The 21,484-nt window shown below is 50.2% G+C and overlaps 1 protein-coding gene across 1 annotated transcript in view; it reads right to left on the reverse strand.

Annotated features, from left to right (window-relative positions):
• The window catches only part of IK (IK cytokine), a 74,324-nt gene that overhangs the window by 40,956 nt on the left and 11,884 nt on the right, over positions 1 to 21,484 (reverse strand). The window contains exons 7-9 of the mRNA XM_082255004.1: positions 15,140 to 15,210; positions 492 to 538; positions 225 to 388 (exon numbers count right to left, since the gene is read on the reverse strand). Coding sequence (XP_082111130.1) covers positions 225 to 388; positions 492 to 538; positions 15,140 to 15,210 — 282 coding nt within the window. The remainder of the gene's footprint in view (positions 1 to 224; positions 389 to 491; positions 539 to 15,139; positions 15,211 to 21,484) is intronic.

The raw sequence follows: 21,484 nt of genomic DNA on the forward strand, positions 1-21,484 counted from the left end.
GGATAGCTGGCCCGCCATTTTAGTGTAAAATGTACAAAAAAGTAATTTTCTTACAATATGTACAAGTGTAAAACTGCTTTATATCTGCCCTAGGCTCAGACAATGTGCAGGCATTTACTTCCATGTCAAACATGCTCATGAATGATTCACACCGAATACATATGGGACATAATACTTTCATAACCCACCCATAGGACTGCCAAATTTTAGCTAAAACATCTTACCTCCATGGTTGGGCAGTCAGCCTTGCTTCGAATGAGTGTGGTTGGAATATCGGTGTCCGCATACTCATCATCTAAATCAACCACATATGCCATTCGACCTGGCAGAAACAGTTCATTGCGCTCATATGCCTTGCTTTTAAATAGGTTACGGTACACATTTCGACCTGTTGGCAGAAAAATATGTTTAGCTCAAATAAATACATTTTATTATTATTTTTTTTTTTTTTAATATAATAAGCCTTAAATAAGGCCTTATAAAAAACTTACCAAGCCGGGTTTTAAATTCAATTTTATGCTCGGGATCCTCATCTTTCCTAGTGGTAAAAAACATAAATGTTAGGATATGAAGATCTTATATACAGCACATTGTAACTATAATGTGTGGAAATGAAAGACCATAGGGGTGGAGTAATTTCCATCTAGTACAACTTTTATTCTTTAACGGAATAATGGAAAGACTGTTTCAGTATTCAGTGTATCACATGACCTAAAGTGCGATCCAATCTGTTTTCAGGATGTTTTGAAATCATAACTCGCTGTGTAAAGTTTTTTTGAACAAATCTTTGAATCCTTTGCAAGTTTCTCACTTGTAGCAGACTGATAACCCTGTCACGATCTTGCAATTAGTAACAGTGTTGTCTTCCTTGCCACCCTTGGACTGCCTAATAAATAATCCAACAGCAAGCTAAAGAAGCACACCGTGGGGGCATGGCATGAAGCTTCATGTGGTAGGACGCGTGTGAGCCGAGCCCTCCCGGGGGCGTTCTTTTTCATTGATCCTGTATCTCCAATATCGTGCCAAATCGCCTTCAATAAGACACAGGTATCCCAGCATGACCTGTCGACATGTCCCCGCCACGCAAAGCTACAGAGACCACCGCAAAACTTGAGAAGTTTCGAGGGCAGGACAGAGACAAGCAGTTCAAAGATGGTGGCTTACCATCTTCTTCCCCAGCTCCAGCTGCTGACCAGTGAAGAATCCTGGAGGCTATCTCACAGTGTCAGACGACGCTCACTACGAAGCTGGAGGAGGTAAAGGTGGATATATCCCTCATGCGCCAGGACCTCCAGAAACTCAGAGGCCCAATTACAGAGGCAGAGGACCACCTGAGCTGCGTGGAGGACGAGATCCCCCCTATTGGGAATGCAGTGGAACAGGCATCCTGCGACATCGTTCAGTTATACCAGAAACAAGATGACCTCGAGAACTGGGTGAGGCGCAACAACTTGCGATTCATTGGACTCCCTGAGGGTGCAGAGGGCACCAATCCGGCTACCTTTCACTACCTATGACCGCGCTGCCTTCTCCCAGGCCTTTGTCGTGGATCGTGCCCAGCGGATGCCAGCAAAAAAAAAAAAAAACACCCCAGGGAGCACTACCGAGAGTCTTCATTGCAAAGTTTCTCAATTATAGAGACTGTGATGCTGTACTTCGTCTGTCTAAAGAGAAAGGCAACATACCCCTGGATAATCATCAAGTTCTGGCTTTTCCCGACTTCTCTGCAGAGGTGCAGAGACAACGCAGCCAGTTTACAGAGATCAAGAGGCGCTTACGCACCCGCAATCTGAAATATTTCATGCTCTTTCCCGCACGCCTGCGGGTAGCGGGAGAGGACCATGTCCATTTTCTTGAGGACCCAGATGCTGCGGTCGCCTGGCTTGACAACTACCCGGATGCCCGAAAACACCACCACCTACTCTGGATCCACCTCGCATCTTTTTATGGAGCTTACTATTAGACATCTATTTCACTTCTTCTTCGTTTTGCAGAATACCACCAATTACAATTATACCCTGAAACTCAGTCGCTGGATGGGATGGACCACTCTTTATTTCCTCAGGTTTCCCCCCCCCCCATTTTATGTTCTTGACTATACCCCCGTTCTGTTGGATGACGGAAAACAAGCCGAGATCGTGTCCCGCATATAATGATGCCATGACTTATATACTCCTCCCGCCGGGAGACAAACTGGCTCATTCTAGGTGGCATGGTACTGTTCCCGCTAGCCGTTGAGTCCTATTACTGGGACTACCCTTCGGTGAACATTCGCCCCCATTTTGCCAATCCTCAGGGTTAACTACTTTTACAAGTACTGTGCCCCAGCTGATGTCTGGGAAGTACTGGGCCTGCAACACCACGCTGGACATCATTTTCTGCGTTTCAGTTATTGTTTGTTCTGGGACACATGGGGTTAGTGTAGAGCTGGGTGGGCTAGGGATTTATTTACTATTGAGTTTTGTGACACACTTCTACTAATTGGGTATACTGAGAAACGAATGAGGTTTATGCTTTACTTCTCAATTTTATGTCTTGCATACAAATGTGCAGATGTGGCGGTGCTGCTTGCTCTGGGGATCTTTGAACTCATCCTAATGTGCCAGATCTATCCATTCACATTATGGCAAAGTTAACCACTTAAGTCCCAGAGGATTTGGCTGCTCAATGACCAGGCCCTATTTTGCGATTCGGCACTGCGTGATTTTAACAGACAATTGCGCGGTCATGCGATGCTGTACCCAAATGAAATTGACGCTCTTTTTTTCCCACAAACAGAGCTTTCTTTTGGCGGTATTTGATCACCTGTGCGATTTTTATTTTTTGCGCTATAACAAAAAAAAAAAAAAAAGCAACAATTTTGAAAAAATAACAATATTTTTCCAATTTTTTATCTGAAATTCTCAAAAAAAAAAAATGTAAAAATCAAAATTTTTTAACATTTTAGGACAATTTGTTTTCTGCTACATATTTTTGGTATAAAAAAAAAAAAAAAAAAAAGGGTATTTTGATTGGTTTCCACAAAAGTTATTGCGTTTACTAACTACGGGAAAGATTTATGCCATTTTTATTGTTTTTTTTTTTTTTTTTAACTACTGTAGTAATGGCGGCGATCTGCGATTTTTTTTTTGCGGGACTGCAACATTTTGGCAGACAGATCGGACCCGACTGACATTTTTGACACTTTTGGGGTTACCAGTGACATTACTACAGTAATCAGTGCTATAAATATGCACTGTTACAGTAAAAATGACACTGGCAGGGAAGGGGTTAACTTTATTGGTGATCAGGGGGTTAAGTGTGTCCCTTGGGGCGTGATTCTGTTAGGGGGCGTGGCTAGTGTAGTAATCACAGAGACATACGATCCTACATAGCAGGATGGCATAGCCTCTGTCATTACTTCAGGGAGAATGACAGGCGGCTGTGTTTACATCAGCCGTCTTGTCTTTCTCCCTCTCCTGAGGGAGATCGCGAGTGGCCGGCGGACATCGGAGCTGCCGGTCACACGCGCTGGCTAGGCCGGGAACGAGCGGGGGAGGGAGCACGCCGCCGGCGCGCGCTCACCCCTTACAGGCTCGTGGGCGAGCGACGTACCCCTACGTCACTTTGCCTGTAGGGGGCTGACTGCCACAGTAAATAGTCGTGCGGCGGTCGGCAAGTGGTTAAAAAAGGTACTTACCTGGAATGTGCGGGGCTTACGTGACAAAATAAAAACGCACAGTTATTTTTTCCTACCTAAAAGGAACAGGGGGTGGATATTGTGGCCCTGGTAGAAACCCATGCAGAAGGCTCCATGCGGGGGGCACCAAGACGACCCTGGTTGGGTGGTCTTTTCATGTGTTACATACTCCGTATTCCAGGAGTGTCTCACTGCTCATTTCTAAGTCGGTACCGTTTGAGACCCAGGAGGTAGTGTTGGATCCCCAGGGCAGTAGGTCTTTGTTTTTGGTAAAATCAGGGGTAATGGTGTGATGATACTGGCTTGGTACATGCCTCCGCCATATAATGCCACTGTCCCTAGCAAGGACTTGGTATTCCATGTCCAGATTTCCTACGGTCCCGGCAAAATTGCTTGGTGACTTCAATATGGTGTCGAACCCACATGTGGATAGAAATTGAATGGGCCTACCCTCGGTGGCGGAGGCTCCTAATCATGAAACTAGATTCAGCAGACTCATGCATAGCTTTGCTCTAATTGATACGTGGAGATACCTGTACCCCACCAAACGGCCTACTCTTGTTTTTCGGCCACTCGCTCCACTATGTCTCGAATCGACTCCATTTGGGTCTCCCAAACCCTGACCCCAATGTTGCAGGTGTCTGGTTTTGACCCCAGGTCACTATCAGACCATGCCACCTACTGGGTTATACTGACCCCTTTTAGTGATCCTCCGGTGGTGCACTGGAGGCTGAATCCAGACATTAACCACCTGGATAGGGAAAGGGAATTCTATTTTGACTCTAATGCACAATCTGCCTCCCCATTGGTCGTTTGGGACGCATTTAAAAAACACACGCATCTACTTTTAACAGAACGTATCTCTAGATTTAAGAGGGCTTCATAAGCCGGGTACCTTCAGGCGGAGACGCAGCTGGCTGCCCTGGAGAGCCAGTATGTGCATTCTCCATCTCCAGACCTACTAGCACAAAAACTAGAGCGGTAGAGCAAATATGTTGAGAAAAAGCTAATCACAAACTGTTCTTTTGCAAACAGAGGGCCTTTGAACACAGCGAAAAAACGGGCAAGATTTTAGCTTACTTAGCACATTTAGATACCAGACCCCTAAAGGTTATTACACTCCATCAAGTGGCGTCGGAAGACCCCACAGATCCAGCGGCTATTGCTAGAGAATTTGATTCCTTCTATAGAGAAGTTTATACCGCTAAGAGCCCCTCAAGACTTATCACAATTATTAGACTCTGCCAATTTCCCCACATTGACATCCGAGCAGGTAGCAATGTTGGAAGCCCTATCTCCATCTACGACATTGTCCTGCGATCTCCCACTTCGCAAAGGCCAAGGCCCCGGTGGGCTTCTGGTTGAATTTTATGCCCCGTTGTCCGGTACTTTGCGGCCAAGACTTTTAGCAGTATACGCTATGTTTGAGGCGGCTGTACTGTCGGATTCCATGAGCGAAGCGCTGATAGGGTTTATCAAAATGGAGGAAAGATCCTCAATACCCTGAATCGTATAGACCCATCTCGTTGCTTCAAAGCTACTTTAAAATATTAGCATAAATCCTAGCTCTAAGACTTAAAGTAATTTTGACAATCATACATTCAGACCAAAGAGGCTTTATGCCAACCAAAAACGCAGCCTTTAAGACGAGATGACTGTTTATGAATATTCAAGCCCCTCATGACCAAGTGGGTTCCAGAGTAATCGTGACTAGACGCTGCCAAAGCCTTCGACTCGGTAGAGTGGCAGTATCTATGGCAGTGGTTCTGGAGGTTTGGCCTTGGACCTAATTTTGTTAAGTGGCTTACGACCCTCTATCACCGGCCTCGGGCTAGAGTGGTAGCCAATGGTTGGACTTCTGAGCCGTTCCCCCTATCAAGGGGGACGCGACAGGGATGCCCAATATCAACCCTACTATAAGCCATAGCTGTAGAACCCCTGGCAATAGCTCCAAGAAACCACCCTGACATACATGGACTGAGATCCGGAAGTCTTGAGGAAAAAATAGGACTTTATGCAGATGACATGATTCTCTATCTAGCAGACTCAGGCCCTTCCCTGTTGACAGCTTTGTTCACTATTGAAAACTTTGGTAAATTCTCAGGTCTAAAAATAACTCCCCAACTTACATCCCCCTACAGGTATTTCAAGATTTTAGACAGACTGCTAAAAACCTTCATGTGGTGTGTGGGCAGGCAAAAATTGGCCTGGCCGCACACACAGCAGCTTATGAATCTAGGCGGGCTGGCCGTACCGGATTTTGGGGCTTATTACATTGTGGCCAATTTGTCACACATTTACCATGTTGGGGGGGGGGGGGGTCGCACCACGGAATGGGTGGCTAATGGACTCTGGGAAAAAAAAAAAAAAAAAATCGGCAAGGCCGAAACCTCACCCTCGATAGTACTCAAGGCCAACTTTTGATCAACTGCCCGTTGAAGGAAAGCCAAAATCTGCGCCACCTAGTATAAACAAGGGTGAACCGCAAGAGACTCACACCCCGCAATGTACGACTTCCACGTACGATAATAGATTTTCCTAGAAGTTAGTTACTTCTCTCGCTTTAAAGCGGTAGTATACTAATTTTTCATTTTTGTGACTTTTACCTACAGGTAAGCCTATAATAAGGCTTACCTGTAGGTACAATTAATATCTCCTAAACCTGCACAGTTTAGGAGATATTTGCCCTGCATGCAGCCGCTGACGCTAGCGGCGCATGCGCTCTGAAGGTCTGGCAGACCTTCAGAGTTCCATGCCGGGCACTTGCCGAAAAATGACTCCCGCATGCATTTTTATTATTTTTTTTAGTATACAACCGCTTTAAGCAGAGTGGGAATCACTGAAGCAGGCAACCCCCTGTCCTTCAGCACCTGGCTTTCAACAGCCAAGCAGTCAAAGCCAGCGACCGTAAAGCAGGATGGAAGATTGGTCCTTGAGACAGTAGATCCTCCCTTAGAAGAAAGGCCCCAAGGAGCGTCTGTGACTAGCCTGACCAGGTAGGCGTACCAAGCTCGGGAGCCACAAGAATGATCGGAATCCCTTCCGACCCGATCCTGCGAAGAGTCTCGGCAGCAACTTGAGAGAAGGAAAGGCGTACATCAGCCGATACTGACCCCACGGGGCCACCAGCGCATCTGCGGCGTCTGCCAGAGGGTCCCGGGAGCGGGCCACAAACCTCTGCACTTTTCTGTTGATCCAAGATGCCAACAGATCTATGTCTGGACTGCCCCAACGAAGACATAACTGCCGGAACACATCCGGATGGAGGCACCATTCCCCTGTATCCAAGGCCTGTCGACTGAGGTAATCCGCCTGCCAATTTTCCACTCCTGGAATGTGAACAGCGGAGAGAGCTGGAACAAAGCGCTCAGCCCAACGAAGAATGCCTGCCACTTCCAAGGCCGCAAAGACACTCTTGGTGCCCCCTTGGTGATTGACATAAGCCATGGGCGGTGGCATTGTCCGATTGAATGCGCACTGGACAACCCCGCAGGTGCTCGGTCCAGTGGACTAGGCAAAGCCGGATCGCTCTCAGCTCCAGGACATTGATCGATAACCTGGATTCCTCCAGGGCCCAGACTCCCTGCGCAGATAACCTGCCGAGAACCCCCACCCAGACTGGCTTGCATACGTGGTGACAATTGTCCAATACATAGGGAGGAAGAATTTCCCTTCCCTGAGCATTGGGGACCCAAGCCACCAGATCAGGGACTCCCTGGTAACCTGGCTCATTTGGATCCGATTGTCCAGGGATTCTTGTTCCATTTGAGAAGGGTTTCCTTCCGGAGGATCTTCGCGTGGAGTTGAGCGAAGGGGACCGCCTTGAAGGAGGACACCACCAGTCCCAGTACTCTCATACAGATCCGAAGGGACGACCATTTGCTGGACAGCAACAACTGAACCGCGATCTGGAGTTTTTCCGGAGGAAGAAACACCCTGGCTGAGGAGGAGTCCAGAGTCAGGCCCAGGTAGTCCAGTCTCATAGCAGGGACCAAGGACAACTTCTGAAGATTTAGAATCCACCCAAACTCCTCCAGAGTTCCCATGGTGATTTTCAAATTTGTTTCCGGCACCGTAGGGGACTCCGTCCGGAGTAGCAGATCATCAAGGTAACCCAGGACCGATATCCCCCGCTGCCGTAGCAGTGCCAGGATCGGAGCCAACACCTTTGTGAAAACCCGAGGAGCAGAGGCGAGACCAAAGGGCAATGCCACAAACTGATAGTGATCCTACCCCACGGCAAAACTGAGAAACCGTTGGTGTCCTGCACAGATTGGGATGTGTAGGTAGGCATCTTGGATGTCTATGGAGGCCAGGAAATCCCCCTGATGTAGGGAAGCCACCACCGCGTGAACAGATTCCATCTTGAATTTTTGAACTCGCACAAAATCATTCAGTGCCCTCAGATCCAGGATTGGACACACCTTGCCTTTCTTCTTGGGAACTGTGAACAGATTTGAATAAAAGCCCTGAAAACGTTCCATACATGGAACCGGAACTATTACTCCGGAGGAACCAGGTGCCTCACCCCCTGGATGAAATTTCGCACCAGGGAATGAGTGGCCAGTGGCCTCTGGAGAAAATCGCCAAGGCCGAAACCTGACCCTTGATAGTACTCAAAGCCAGCTTCTGCTCAACCCCCCGTTGAAGGAAGGCCAAGACCCAAGCCACCGAGTAAGAACGTGGAGGAACCCCGAGGGACTCACTCACACCACGCAATATAAGACTTCCACATATGAGGATAGATCTTTCTAGAAGTCGCTTTCCTCGCTTTAAGCAGGAGTAGTAATTACTGAAGCAGACACTCCCCTGTCCTTCAGCACCTGGCTCTCAACAGCCAAGCCGTCAAAGCCTGCGACTGTAAAGCAGGATGGAAGATCGGCCCCTGAGACAGCAGATCCTCCCTGAGAGGAAGCCTCCATGGAGCGTCTGCGACCAGCCTGACCAAGTCGGTGTACCAGGCGCTACGAGGCCAGTCCGAAACCACAAGAATTACCGGAATCCCTTCTGCCTCTATCCTGCAAAGAAGTCTCAGCAGCAACTTGAGAGGAGGAAAGGCATACAGCAGCTGATACTGCCCCCATGGGGCCACCAGCGCGTCTGTGGCGTCTGCCAGAGGATCTCGGGATCGGGCTACAAACCTCTTTCCTGTTGATCCGGGACGCCAACAGATCCACATCCGGGTTGCCCCAACGAAGGCACAACTGGTGAAACACCTCCGGATGAAGAGACCATACCCCTTGATTTAAGGTGTGTCGGCTGAGAAAATCCCCCTGCCAATTTTCCACGCCAGGAATGTGAACAGCGGAGAGAGCTGGAACAAAGCGTTCCGCCCAACAAAGGATGCCGGCCACTTCCAAGGCCACAAGGACACTCTTGGTGCCCCCTTAGTGATTGACCTAAGCCACGGCCGTGGCGTTGTCTGACTGAATCCGCACTGGACAGCCCGAAGATGCTTGGTCCATTGAACCAGGCAAAGCCTGATCGCTCTCAGTTCCAATACATTTTTCAGCAACCTGGATTCTTCCAGGGACCAGATTCCCCGAGAAGAAAACCTGCCGAGAACCCCTCCCCACCCGGATAGACTGGCATCCGTGGTGACAATCGTCCAATAGATCGGAAGAAAGGATCTTCCTTGACCGAGCATCGGAGACCGAAGCCACCATACCAGGGACTCCGTGGTCCGCTCGCTCAGCCGGATCCGATTGTCCAGAGAATCGGGATTCCTGTTCCATTTGAGATGGATCTCCTTTTGGAGGGTCCTCGTATGAAATTGAGTAAAAGGTACCGCCTCGAAAGACGCCACCATCAGTCCCAGAACTCTCACGCAGGTCCGAAGGGAAGACCATTTGGTGGACAGCAACAGCTGAGTCGCTGTTTGGATTTTCTGAAGTTTGTCCGCAGGGAGAAACACCTTGGCCAAGGACGCATCCAAAGTCAGGTCCAGATAGTCCAGTCTCCTGGAGGGGACCAAGGATGACTTCTGCAGGTTCACAAGCCACTCGAACTCTTCCAGAGAGGTCATGGTGATCTCCAAATTCGCCATCAGAGCCTGCGGAGACTCCGCACGGAGGAGGAGATCGTCCAGGTAGCCCAGGACCGATATCCCCCGTTGCCGCAACAGCGCCTGAACCGGAGCCAAAACCTTTGTGAAGACCCGGGGAGCAGAGGCGAGACCAAAAGGTAACACCACAAACTGATAATGGTCCTCTCCCACTGCAAAGCGCAGAAAACGTTGGTGTCCTGCGTAAATGGGAATGTGAAGGTAGGCATCTTTGATGTCTATGGAGGCCAAGAAGTCCCCCTGATGCAGGGAGGCCACCACCGTGCGAATGGACTCCATCTTGAATTTTTGCACCCGGACAAAACAATTCAGCGCCTTTAAGTCCAGGATTGGACGCACCTTGCCCTCCTTTCTGGGCACTGTGAACAGATTTGAGTAAAAGCCCGAAAACATTCCCCACACGGAACCGGAACTATTAATCTCTGTTGTACCAAGTCCTGTACTGCCCCTAACAGAGCCCTTAAGCGATCTGGGGACAGCCTCACGTTGGAAGGGAAGAACCTTACCGGTGGAACTGATCAGAACTCGATCTTGTACCCCGAACGTATGCCCTCGTGAACCCATTTGTCTTGTCTGCGACGAGGGTCATTACCCTTGGCAGCCTGTGGGAGAAAGGTGCTCTTACCCCCAGTGAGAGCCTTGATAAAATCATCCAAGGTTGCACCAAACCGGTGATCCCCCTGAAAAGGGAGGTCAAGGCTTTTTTAGAAGCCTGATCGGCAGACCAGCACTTCAGCCACAGCATGCGCAGGAGGACCACCAATGAAAACGACAAACGCCTCAGCATTGGAGCAGTATCCAGTGCGGCGTCGCAAACAAATTGCAGCCCCTGCACCATCTGGTCTAGCAACTCCGACACGGCAGGGGGGAGGTTTCTCCCCTCTAGGTCACAGCTTAATACCTTGGTCCATTCCGTTAATGTTTGTGAAACGAGGGCAATGGTAAACACTTGTCTTAAGGCAGACCCCGCCAGGGTGAACATAGTGCGGGACACAGACTCCGCCCTACGATCAACCGGATCCCTAAAGGACGGGGGAATCCTCCACAGGGATCACAGTAGCTTTATTTAGCCTGGAGATCGGCGGATCCACCGTAGGCGGCACCATCCACTTTTTAATGAGGGACTCCTCAAACGGGTAGCACCTAGCAATCCGCTTAGGCATCCCAGGGGAGTTTTTCGTACGGTCCCACTCTTTCTTAATGATATCGTCAAAGCATGTGGGAAAAGAAAATACCTTTGTCACCCTGAAGGGCTTGCGAGTGCCAAAGGCAACCTGCGTATCAGGCACAGCCGCAGCTGCGTCCTCCAGCTTTAATGTATCACGGATAGACACAATCAGTGTGTCCACCAGCGCCTTGTCTTGCACGACAGCGGAGGCAGAAAGGTCATCCTCACTATCAGAGGAGACGGGCGCGAGGCAGCAGCCCCAGAAGGGAGACCTGTGTCAGCAGTGACTGGTTCAGATTCGGAATCTGAGGCATCACACGAGGCAGGGATAGGCGGGGGACGTTTTTTAGCACCTCGCCCCTGAAAGGCCACCTCCACCCGGGACACAAACAACTCCAGGACCGCCAAAAGTGCATCTATAGTGAAATGGGAACTGGAAAGGCCCTGCAGTCACCTCGAGGGGATCAGGTGGGGACACGTGTTCAGCAGGGTCCATGGTACACCAAAGAGACCAGTTAGCAAAGTTTGACAAAACGGAAAAACGTTTTTTTTTTTGTGGAAAATGTCTCCAAGAGCTACAGCGCCCCCCAGTGGTCAGGTAGCGTGCCTAGAAACCCCCGCAGAGAGAGAGAGAGAGAGAGAGAGCGCGAGAGACCCCCCAAGGCTCACCACCCACAGTAAGATGCACCAGAAGTCCCAGGATGTCTGAGATCGTCCTCTCAAAAGGAAGGCCTGCAGAGCGGTGTTCCCGGGTCTAGGGAGGGGCTTCACCCCCTTACACGCCTCCAGGAACTACCACAGTATCCCAGATCTGAGGAAAAACCCGAGCCGGGTGTAGCAAGATGGCCGCCGCCATGCAGAGCACATGGAGGCTTCAAGAAAATGGCTGCCCCGCCTGCGGCGGTAAAGGGGGCCCCCCTCCTGACTGACAGACGAGCGACCAGCAGGTGGGCCCTGGGGAGCCAGGTAGGACCCCACCCCCGCACAACGTCCGTCCGGCACCGGAGGGACCTCCGACCCCTTAGCGGCCTGCAATGCAGATCCAGTCTCCCCACATCCCCATTAGCGACAGAGACCCCCCAGGAGGGGGGGGAAGGGGGGGCATATTAGGTGGGGGTGCACAGTGGAACAGAGGGGAACCTGGGAAACGGGGGTCCGACCATCCCAGGAAGGGGCCCGCATCCACCCCAGAACCCGACATGAGGAAAAGGGGGAAAATAAAACTCACCATACCGGAACAGGCGGGCGCCAACTCCTGACAGAACCCCTCGCTGCCGTAGTGGGGGGGGGGGGGGGTATGTTGGCCAATAGGAACGCAGACCGGTCGTATGCGACCTGGCGAGACGTTTAACTCCAGTGGGACTATGTCGCGGCCGACCCAGCGCAGAGCTAGGGCCTGCACACGCTCGTAGGCCGCCTGGGGTGACCACTGGATCTCAACATCCAGCCCGTCGCCCAGATCCGGCATAATTGCTTGTAGATCTCACAGGAACAATCCGGAGAAAAAAAGCTAGCTAAAAAAAAAAAAAAAAAAAAAAAAGAAGAATAATCTAAAAAGCTTGCCAGGACCAGAGATCCCAGCAAGGAACTTAGGTCCTTACTCCTGACTAGGCAGAAAAAAACTGACATCCTATAGCAGGAAGAGAGAGGGTATACCCCCGGGGGACTGCCCATAGGTGTAGCCAGAACTCTTTTTCTGCCTAGTGTCCTACTCCTGTAGGGGGCAGCAATACCCTACGGATATCAAGATATGAGTCCTTCGCCTTTCAATGAGCGACAGAGAAATGGTAGCCTTATTCAGTCTTGAGACCGGGGGATCCACCTTAGGTGGCACAGTCCACTTCTTTACCAGAGACTCCTCAAATAGGGTTTAGCAATCCCCTTAGGCACCCCAGGGGAACGTTTTGGACGGTCCCATTATTTTGTGAGCATGTTGGCAAAATATGCGGGAAAAGGAAAAATCTTTGCCGCTCTGGATGGCTTGTGAGTGCCAAACGTAACCTGCGACCCAGGCACAGCCGCAGCTGCGTCCTCCAATTTCAGCGTCTCACGCATTGAAACTAGTGCGTCCACCAGCGCCTTATCTTGCGCGGCGGTGAAAGTAGAAACGTTATCCTCACTATCAGAGGAGACAGAGGGCGTGAGGTAGCAGACCCCGCAGGGAGACCCACGTCTGCGGTGGCTGAGCCAGACTCAGAATCTGAGACATTAGATGAGGCAGGGGTATGCAGAGGGCATTTCTTAGCACCTCACCCTTTAAAGACCACCTCCACCCGGGACACAAACGCTTCCAGGACCGCTGAAATTGCATGGGTAGATAGCTGGGATTCGGAGGGCCCTGCGGCCTCCCCGAGGGGGTCAGGTGGGGACACATGACCTGTAGGGTCCATGTTGCACCAGGGGACCCCATCAGCAAAAGCTGAAAAAAAAAAAAGTAGGAAAATTTTTATTTATTTTTTGCCCAAAAAGTCCCACTGCGCTACAGCACCCCCCGAAGGTCAGGCAGCGCACTGGAGACCCCCAGGAGAGAGAGAGAGACCGACCCCCAGACTCACTGTACCAAGATGCAGCAGGAGGCCCAGGACGTCTGCACGTGTCAGCAGTAAGCTCTCCAAAAAGGAAATGTGTTGAGAAATCGCCCAGGGTATAGGGAGGGGCTCCACCCACAGAACAATGCCTCCAGGAACTCCCATACAGATTCCTAGCAGAAGAATCCACCGCAAAATGGCCATGCCGCAGGTGTACCAAGACGGCCGCCGATCTCCTCAGCACATGTGGCTAAAAGGAAATGGAAGCTCCGCGCGGCCTGCAGAGCAACCGAGGACCCTTAGGGACACCCCTCAGACTCCACAGTGGGATCGATCAGCAGGTGGGCCCTGGAGGTACAGACCGAGATCCCCCCACCCCCCCCCCGCACGATCGATCCTTCGTCCACCGCCGGCAGCAGACCCCCCATTCGGCCTGGAAACACGGTCCCAGCCGTCAATGAACGATAGAGAAAATAATATATCTTAACAGGGTTTGCCTGAAAAGGTACAATAAAGTATGGGACAGACAGCTCCAATCTTCCGTGACGTGCACTTAGATGTGGCGTGTGGCTACCGGGCTTGCTTGTTTCGGGCCCTCTGGACTCCATGTGCAACTGGAAGCTGGGCAAGAATGCTAAGCTAATGTTTACTCTATTTCAATCCGATTATAACCTGTTCCTCCTGTACTCGTTGTATACTTGTACTCAGAACTCTTTTATTGCACAATACTCAATAAACGTTTGTTTCTAATTAAAAAAAAAAAAAAAAAAAAGAAGAAGAAGAAGCACACCGTACCGTATTCCTTCTATTTTAGATTTGTTAAATGGCTCCCACAAAAGAGTATGCTATTGAAAAGGAGTTAGTCTCTCAAAATGCAATCAGGGAATAGTCAATTTAGTTAAAGGAACACACTATTAGGCAAGCCTTCTCAATGCTAACTAGGGGAGCAGGATGAGAGGGCTGCATTGAGCAGATTTTTTCAAAATCTTTATTTATAGAGAGCAGTCTCCAACAAACCAAAACAATATAATGAGACATAAATGTACCACCCAGACAACAGTAAAAAAAAAACTCAAGTACTAGCCAGGTATGTCTGTATTGTGTAGATAAACTCAAGGCTTGGTTTAAGAGACATGAAAAAATATGCATAATAGATCAACATATAAAATTACTACTACTCTACTTCCAGTTCTAAAGGCAAAGAACAATGGTTGTGCTTTATTGCTCTATTTCACATTGCAAATCTAAGAGCAGACCAAAAAATCACTGAAGTCAACAAACTGCTCATGTGGCCAATATCCTAACACAGATCTTGCAGCAAAATTGGTCTAGGCCCCCCACCCTCTGTATAAATCACTGCATGATAGTGTAAAAAAATAAAAAAAAATAAAACAAAAAACCCAAACACACACCTTACCCTCATATTTTACATTGCGGGGCATAATATTCTTCTTCAGGGCAAAATCCCTATGGAATGCAAAGCTGCCCAAATATTTTGAGAAACCACTCCAGTTTATTTCAGGAGCATCTTCTAACGAGATTTGAGCTGCTCTGCATTCCCAAGGATTGGTTGCTGCATTGCTGAATCTTTTCTAAAACAGATGACAAGAGTCACCTTTTGCCTAGAAATTACCTTATTTTCACTGACACATAATGAACATTTTGTTATTCCACAAAACCAGGCCATTAAAGTCACTCACTTTGTCTCTTTTTGAGGCTTTTCCATCAAATCTTCCTCCTCTCTTTCCTTGCTGGCAATTTCAGCACGGACCTAAAAAAAAAATAAAAAAATAAAAAAAACATTAAACATTGAAAAACTTATAAAACATAATTGAAAAAAAAAAAAAAGAGAATACCTATGAAAATAGGATTTTTTGCCTTACCATAAAATCCTTTTTGCTGATGTTCATTGACGGACAAAGCTCCAGAATCTTCTTGACCATTGATTATACTGCCTCCTACAGAAGTAGGGCACTAGGCAGGAAAAAGCTTTACCATGCCTATGGGGCAGTCCCAGGGGGTAAACTGCTATAGGCATTCAGTTTTGTTGCAAGCAGTGTCAGAAGAAAATTAACCCAATTCAATAGAGGGGTGGGTGCTGTGTCCGTCAATGAACATCAGAGAAAAGGATTTTACAGGTAAGACAAAAATCCAATTTTCTCTTTCATTCATTGACAGACACAGCTCCAGAATCTTCTTGACCATTGGGACGTCCCAAAGCAAAAAACACAGCAGAAAAAAATCCCAAAGGCTAAAACTAGCCAACCAGGTAACATGGAGCTCAACCAGGAACAACTGGAGCTCACCTGAAAAAAACAATACACCCTCAAAGAGGACCAAGTCCTCTCAAACAGCGGCCTGCAAAACCTTGCAGCCAAAAGCAGCATCTGCAGATGCCAACACATCTACCTTGTAGAATTTTGTGAAAGTGTGTTCAGACGACCAGGTGACCGCCTTGCAAACCTGCATCACTGACGCTTGATGGCGGAAGGCTCAGGAAGCACTAAGCGCCTGTGTAGAATGCGCCTTAACAGGTAAAGGAGGAACCTGACTCTTGACCGAATAGGCCTGCACTACCGTCTGGCTGATCCATCTGGAAATGGTCACAGCAGACCCAACCAACTCTTTGCGAGGTCCATCCATAAAAAAGGACAAAAAGTTGAATCTGATTTCCTAAATGACTCTGTTGCCGCCAGGTACACCCTGATCACCCGAACCACATCCAGAGAATGCAAGGCAAGCTCCTTAGGATGCTTAGGACAGAGGGAAGGCAACACAATGTCTTCATTCAGATCAAAACCAGAAACAACCTTAGGAAGAAACTACTGAAAAGGGCGAAATACTACTTAATCTCTGTTAACCACCAGAAAAGGTGAACGACAAGACAAGGCTGCCAGCTTGGACACCCTGCATGCGGAAGTAATTGTCACTAAGAAGGCTACCCTTCTGGGACAACGTGAGCAAAGGAATATCGCAAATATTTTCAAAAAAGGCGGTTTCTGAGGAACCGACAATACCAAATTGAGATCCCATGGAGGCAACAAAGACCGCACAGGTGGAGCCAACTGGCGAACCCCCTGAACAAAAGGTGCGAACCAAGGAATGCGTAGCCAAAGAACGTTGAACGAAAATCGGCAAGGCTGAAACCTGATGGTACCCAGGGCCAGGCGCTGGTCCACACCTCTTTGGAGGAACGCCAAAATACGAGCCACCGATAAAGAACTGGGAGAAACCCCCAGAGACTCACACCAAGCAATGCATGCTTTCCAAACGTGATGGTAAATCTTCCTAGAGGTAGATTTCTTAGCCTTGAACAGTGTGGGAATCACCGAGTCAGAAAACCCCCTACCCTTCAGCACCTGGCTTTCAACAGCCAAGCCGTGAACCCAGCAACTGAAAAGCAGGATGGAAAAATCGACCCTTGGGCCAACAAGTCTTCTCGGAGAGGGAGAATCGCCAAGGGACATCTGCGACCAGCCGTACTAGATCCGTGTACCAAGACTGGCGAGGTTAGTCTGGGGCCACAAGGATGACCAGAATTCTTTCTGCCTCAATCCTCCGTAGAAGACTCGGCAGAAGTTTGAGAGGGAAAAGGCATATCTCAGACGGTACTGGCCCAAAGGAGCCACAAGTGCGTCCCATGGCGTTGGCTAGAGGAACTCAACCACGAATGTCTGCTCCTTCTGGTTGAGGCGAGAGGCCAACAGGTCCACCTCGGGAGTTCCCCACCAGAGACACAGCTGGTGAAACACCTCCGAATGAAGAGACCACTCCCCGTCGCCCAAGGCCTGTAGACTGAGGTAATCCGCCTACCAATTTTCCACCCCAGGAATATGCACAGCACAGAGAGCTGGAAGAAAACGTTCCATCCAACTTAGAATGCCGGCTACTTTGAGCCTCAAGGACACCTTTTGTGCCCCCTTTGGTGATTGACATATACCACCGCCATGGCATTGTCTGATTGAATCCGTACCGGACACCCCTGAAGACGAACCATCCAATGAACCAAAGTCTGATCGCCCGAAGTTCCAGTACATTGATGGGTAGTCTGGACTCCTCTGAGCACAATCCGTGCTCAAAACACCTCCTCACCCGGACAGGCTGGCATCGGTGGTGACCACCGTCCAGTACAGGGCAAGGAAGGATTTTCCCTGTCGAAGAGCCAGAGAGTGAAGCCACCAGGGACCCTCTCGTACCCTGACTCAGCAGGATCATATCGTCCCAGAGACTGTGGATTCTTGTTCCACTTGGCAAAAAACGGAACTTTTGTAAAATCTTACCTGTAAAATTCCTTTCTCTGAGTCCTCCGACAGTCGCCGCCACTTCATATTCGTCACTATGGGGTTAATGACCTTTGCTCCGTAGGAGTAGCTAGGCAACAGAATATGTCAATATTAAGCTTTTAACATATCCCACCCCCAGGGGGTGGTCCCCTCAGTCAATAACCTCCTACTTCCTGTACCCATACCTCAGTTTCAGTGGAATAGCAGTAGAGTATACAACCAAACCCCAAAAGAGGGGCGGGGGGCGGCGACTGTCGGAGGACTCAGAGAAAGGAATTTTACAGGTAAGGTTTTACAAAAATTCAGTTTTCTCTTACGTCCTCCGACAGTCGCCGCCACTTCATATTCGTCACTATGGGGACGTCCCAAAGCAGTGCAAACATAAGGGGTGGGAAACGCAGCCCCGCCTAAGGCAACGCCGTCTCCACATCAGAGAAAGGAACCTTACCAAAGGAAGGAAACCAGCTGGGTAGCATGAAAAAAAAACTTGCTCAACAGGAGCAACAACCCAAGAAAAAAGCAAATAACCTAGGGATAAAAATATATCCCAAACAGCCAAGGGCCCAAAACAAGGGACCCTAAAGAACTGCCGCACTAAGAACCTTGCGGCCAAAGGAAGCATCTGCCGATGCCTGAACATCCACCTTGTAGAACTTTGAGAAGGTGTGAACGGACGACCAAGTCGCCGCCTTACACACCTGGGCCACAGAAGCCCGATGGTGACAGGCCCAAGACGTACTCAGAGATCTGGTAGAGTGCGCCTTCACAGGCATAGGAGGAACTTTTCCCTTCAAAGCATATGCCTGTTCAATGGTCTGTCTGATCCATTTGGCGATGGTAGAAGCCGACGCCGCCATGCCCTTCCGAGGACCCTCTGGAAGAACAAATAAGGAATCTGACTTGCGAAAAGATTCAGTCGATTTCAGGTAAACCCTGATCGCCCGAACAACATCCAGGGAGTGTAAATCCACCTCCTTCGGATGTTTGGGCTTCGCGCAGAGCGAAGGCAAGACAATGTCCTCATTGAGGTGAAATTCCGAAATCCTCTTTGGAAGAAAAGAAGGGTTAGGTCGCAAGACCACCTTATCCAAGTGAACGACCAGATACGGAGACCTGCAGGACAAAGCTGCCAGCTCCGACACCCTGCGAGCCGAAGTGATCGCCACCAAAAAGGCGACCTTTTTGGACAACATAGCCAACGAGATCCTTCTGATCTGTTCAAAAGGAGCATGTTGTAACACGGACAGAACAAGATTCAAGTCCCAAGGAGGCAGAGGTTCCCTCCTAGGAGGGACCAGATGTCGCACCCCTTGAACAAAAGTGCTAACCAAGGAGTTAGACGCCACAGGACGTTGAAAAAGAACGGCCAATGCAGATACCTGACCCTTGATCGTAGCCAGCGCCAAACGCTGGTCAACACCCGTTTGAAGGAAGGACAACACCCTAGACACCGAGTACGTGCGAGGTGAATACCCCCTGGACTCACACCAGGCAAAATAGGCCTTCCAAGTATGGTAATAGACCTTCCCCGAGGAAGACTTCCTCGCGTTGATCAAGGTGTGAATGACCTCAGGGGAGAGGCCCCTATCCTTCAGGACCTCGGTTTCAACAGCCAGGCCGTCAAAGCCAGCGAATGTAAAGCAGGATGGAATATCGGTCCTTGAGACAGGAGATCCTCTCGAAGAGGCAGACGCCACGGCGCGCCGATCGCTAGATTTACGAGGTCCGCGTACCAGGACCGGCGAAGGCCAGTCCGGTGCCACAAGAATCACCGCGTGCGGTTCCGAGTTTAACCTGCGAAGGAACCTGGACAGCAGTTGAATCGGTGGAAATGCGTACATCAGTCGGTACTGATGCCACGGAGCTACCAACGCGTCTGACGCGTCTGCCCGAGGATCGCGCGTCCTTGCCACGAACCTTCCCACCTTGTTGTTCAGACGAGACGCGAACAGGTCCACCTCCGGAAGACCCCACTTTGCGCACAACATCTGGAAGACATCCGGGTGAAGGGACCATTCCCCCTGGTCCAGGGTCTGGCGACTCAGATAATCCGCCTGCCAGTTCTCCACCCCCGGAATGTGAACCGCTGTTATTGCTGGGACGTGCGTCTCGGCCCAAGACAGAATGTCGGCCACCTCCCGAGCCACTCGGGCACTCCTGGTGCCCCCTTGGTGGTTGATGTAGGCCACCGCTGTGGCATTGTCCGTCTGCACCCGAACCGGACGGCCCCGCAGCCTGTCCGTCCAACGTCGAAGGCAGAGATTTATCGCTCGCAATTCCAGAATGTTGATCGGGAGGGAGGATTCCTCCTCCGACCAAGTTCCCTGGGCGGACAGAACGCCCAGAACACCACCCCAGCCCGACAGGCTGGCATCCGTGGTGATCACCGTCCATGAGAGAGGACGAAAAGACTTGCCCCCCGACACCGTCGGGGACTGGAGCCACCACAGAAGATCCCTTCTGGTGCGATGACTCAATGAAATCTGGAGTTCCAGAGATTGCGGTCGCCCGTCCCACCTGGACAGGATCTCCGCTTGGAGACCCCGCGTGTGAAACTGGGCGAAGGGAATCGCCTCGAAGGCCGAGACCATCAATCCCAGGCTCCGCATGCACGTCCGGAGGGACGAGCACGGAACGTCCCAGAGGGACCTGACTTCCTCCTGAAGAGTCCTGAGTTTGTCGTCCGGTAGGAAGACCTTCGCCTGGACCGAGTCCAGGATCATTCCCAGGTAGGGAAGACGAACCGACGGACACAGCGTCGATTTTGGAAAATTTATCGTCCAACCAAACTCCTGAAGAGTCCGCGTCGTGACGGACAGGTCCTTCACCAGACCCTGGCTGGTCGCAGACCGAACCAGAATGTCGTCCAGATACCCCAGGACAGAGATGCCCTGGGCTCTCAACAAAGCCAGAACCGGTGCAAGCACCTTGGTGAATACCCATGGAGCCGAAGCGAGACCAAAAGGTAACGCCACGAATTGGTAGTGATCCTCCGCAATGGCGAATCGAAGGTACCTCTGGTGACCCTCGAAAATCGGGATGTGAAGGTACGCATCCTTCAAGTCGATGGAGGCCATGAACTCCCCCGGAACCAGGGCAGCCACCACCGACCGCAGGGATTCCATGCGGAACTTGCGAACCCGCACAAAGCGGTTCAGAGCTTTCAAGTCCAGAATTGGACTTACCTTGCCCTCCTTCCTGGGCACGGTGAACAGATTGGAATAGAACCCCCGAAATCTGTCCCGATAAGGCACCGGAACCACAACTCCCTGAGCCCGCAGGTCCCGCACCGCCAGGTGCAGATCCCGCAAACGCTCCGGAGACAGTTGAAGATTTGAGGGAAAAAATCTGCTCTCTGGCCGAGAGAGAAACTCGATCTTGTAGCCAGACCGAACGATTTCCTGAACCCACCTGTCCCGAACACGGGCCAGCCAAGGTTGAAGAAAACCGAGCAAGCGTCCCCCCACCCCAGAACTGGGTGAGGGCGCCCCTTCAGGCCGCATTGTTATGGGCAGCGGATCCGGACTGGCCGGACTTCTGCTTACCTGTCCACGGCTTCTTTTGGGAGCCTTGACCTTTGAATGGCTTGCCCTTATAGTGCGACCGAAAGGCACGAAAGGACCCCTGAGAGAGCCGAAAAGAGGCATGCTTCTTACCTTGAGCGCCCTTAGCCTTGTGGGATTGGGGCAAGAGCGTGCTCTTACCACCCGTGATCCCCTTTATCAGTGTATCCAAGGACTCGCCAAAAAGGCAAGATCCATC

Source organism: Pelophylax lessonae, assembly GCF_965119305.1.
Source record: "Pelophylax lessonae genome assembly, chromosome: 4".
Lineage (NCBI taxonomy): Eukaryota > Metazoa > Chordata > Amphibia > Anura > Ranidae > Pelophylax > Pelophylax lessonae.